Here is a 2,653-nt window from a genome sequence, read left to right on the forward strand (position 1 = left end):
CATGGGCCGTGCTGATAAACACTCCGGCAAGGCACACCCAGAGCAGTCTTGTCCCTGTCTCTCCAACAAATGGCACTATCAATACAGCTGCTTTTTGCTTTATAGCAGATACTAAGGAGAGACTGCTTTAATTTCATTACTGTTTCTTCAAATTCATTTATTATTTGTGTTTTCTTCTTAGTTTAACAGTGAGACCACCTTTGTCTATTTATCTATAAAAATCTTTGAGGTTTTGGGGCTGCCAGGTGGCATGGTGTTTAGGGGCACTGGATTCCCACGTGGCCGACTATGGTTCAAGTCCCGGACCTGGCAGCTTGCTTTCTAGCTTTCCCTTTCTCTCTCTCTCTGGCCAAATTAAAAAATAACAAATGGAGTTAAATAAATAAATATATATTTTTTTGAGGTTTTACTAATGAATTTTAATTACTTTTATGATGAATATATAACCTTCCAGCTATAATATTTGAAGTCCAGAGCCCAGCTTATTAATAGTTTTTAGGATGGTAAGACAAAGGTGTAGCAGTAACACAATACTTTCAGAATGACCACATGGGAAGGTTCTGGGTTTGTGTCTGGGATACACAGGGCACATGTGTGCCCATGATCCAGGGCCGGCTAAGGCTGAAGACAGGTCAGGGTCAGGACCCTGTTGGGAGGTGCTGTCTATCTTGTCATAGAGGAAATAGATAAACTTAAAACAGAAAGACAGGGAGGGAGGGAGGAACATAAGTTTGCTTTTAAAATGGAAAAAAAAAACACTTTTGCATTCTAATGATTTTTTTCAAGTGGCTACTACACAAGATATATACACAGTAGGAAAACATAAAGACTTAAGTTCTTTCTATTCTTAGCCTAAATTAAACACAAACACTCCATCCCCACACCAATCTGCCTGTTTTAAAGAATACTGTTTTCAAACAAAATAAATACTTGATCTTGCTCTAGATTTTTTTCCCACTGGTGCCTTACAGTTTAAAAAAAAAAAAAAAAACAAGGAATCTAACAAGAGCCCCCAACATAATGTCAGGTTTGCTGTACATATCAGAAAACTTATGAACCTAAATACAAAACCCCCAAAATAAAGCGCCCCTGCTTCTTCCGCCAGAAAAAGAAAGTGGGAGATAGCACTGCTTTAACAAATTGTTTCAATGTCCAACTGAAAGAGGAAAATGAAAAACACACACTGGCTTATGTGAGGATGGAAAGAGTAATGGGAAATTTTTCTTTTCATTCATTCGTTCTTCCGTTGTTATTGCAACAAACCAGAAGTACACACAAGTAGGTACCTGAAGTCAGAGGCTCGCACTTACCCTCTTTGCTCGACTCTTTGGTCTCCTCCTTATACAGCGTTCCCATTTCTTTTTCCTTCTGGAAGCGGATCTGTAGCTGTTTGATCTCCTGGTCATAGTCCTGCCACTCTGGGACGATTCGCACGGCTGCTTCCAGCTTGGGCTCTTTGGTCATTGGATTATTACACTGAAAACCAAACACACCTTAGCCAAATCCAAGAAGGGTTTGCTAATGTAGAATACAAAGGTGTTTCTGTGCTTGGGTTACAGGTCCTAACTGTGCAAAAAGACCAAGGCCAAGGAGCTGAATGACGCATGAGCAGGAGCAATATGGCAGTGGGCTATAGACAGCTCTATTTACTTCTTCTCCACAGAAGCTGGGGGGACTATGGGAAGGCCGGAAAATACAAGTCATTTGGAAATATTACAAAGCACAGAAAAGAAATGAAGACACGGAGTGATTCAGCCAATTGTAAGTAGTGAAACTGCTCTGCCAGGCGCTAGGGGATTTGGCCTCCTGCTGCAAGCAGACTCAAACTGCAGAAATTCCCATGAGGTGTTCCTCAGCTCCTAAACTATACAATTGCAGACAAAGACTAGACCAGAATCTGACCTTATGATTACCCAGTTACCCAGCACACTGGATTGAGATGCAGCAGCGTATCACACACAGCTTACCAAATCGATTGTTTTTGCCCTTTTCTTAGAAGCATCGTCACACCACGTTTCACACCACAGCCATTCTTGAGGGAGTGATTTAATTGGCACCTGATGAATCATGTTATTGGGCAAATCCTGTTTGATAAAGAAAACAAAATAGGGAACCAGCAGTTAGCGTAATGGCTATGTCGCTGGACTCCCACGTAGTCGACCGTGGTTCGCGTCTCGGACCCGGTGGCTTAAATCTCACGCCGGGCGTGTGTGTGTGCGTGCCCAAGATCTCGAGAGGAGAATGGAGGAGAAGGGATTGCGGCGTGACCATCCCCCCTGGGGGGTGATTTCTTGCTTTCTGTCTCTAATGTCTCTCTCTGTCTGGCGAGCGCACGCGCCCTATAGTGAAAACCTCTCAAAAAAAAAAAAAAAAAAAAAAAAAAAAAACACACAAAACTGAAGTTCTGGGAAAATTTTAAATATATGCATGGTAAACCAGTGATGTTAGCTGCTCGATACCTATCACATGCCAATTATAACATGTTCACAACTGAAAGTGTCCATACCAAAAGCCTTAGAAAAGTTTAAATTTACTTCATAATATTTTTCAAAACATCAAAATGTGGGATCCATAAAACATCTATCCACAATAAGCAACAGAAAAACATTAGCTTAAAACTCAAAAATAGCCTGTGCCTGCCTAGACCTCCCTT

The 2,653-nt window shown here is 41.3% G+C and overlaps 1 protein-coding gene across 2 annotated transcripts in view; it reads right to left on the reverse strand.

Annotated features, from left to right (window-relative positions):
- Positions 1-2,653, reverse strand: part of UGGT1 (UDP-glucose glycoprotein glucosyltransferase 1) — a 140,015-nt gene that overhangs the window by 5,767 nt on the left and 131,595 nt on the right. For both annotated transcript variants that reach the window (XM_006153676.3, XM_006153675.3), the window contains 2 exons: positions 1,968-2,084; positions 1,311-1,476 (listed from right to left, as the gene is read on the reverse strand). In XM_006153676.3, the coding sequence (XP_006153738.1) occupies positions 1,311-1,476; positions 1,968-2,084 (283 nt within the window). The remainder of the gene's footprint in view (positions 1-1,310; positions 1,477-1,967; positions 2,085-2,653) is intronic.

Source organism: Tupaia chinensis, unplaced genomic scaffold, assembly GCF_000334495.1.
Source record: "Tupaia chinensis unplaced genomic scaffold, TupChi_1.0 Scaffold000386_1, whole genome shotgun sequence".
NCBI classification, from domain to species: domain Eukaryota; kingdom Metazoa; phylum Chordata; class Mammalia; order Scandentia; family Tupaiidae; genus Tupaia; species Tupaia belangeri.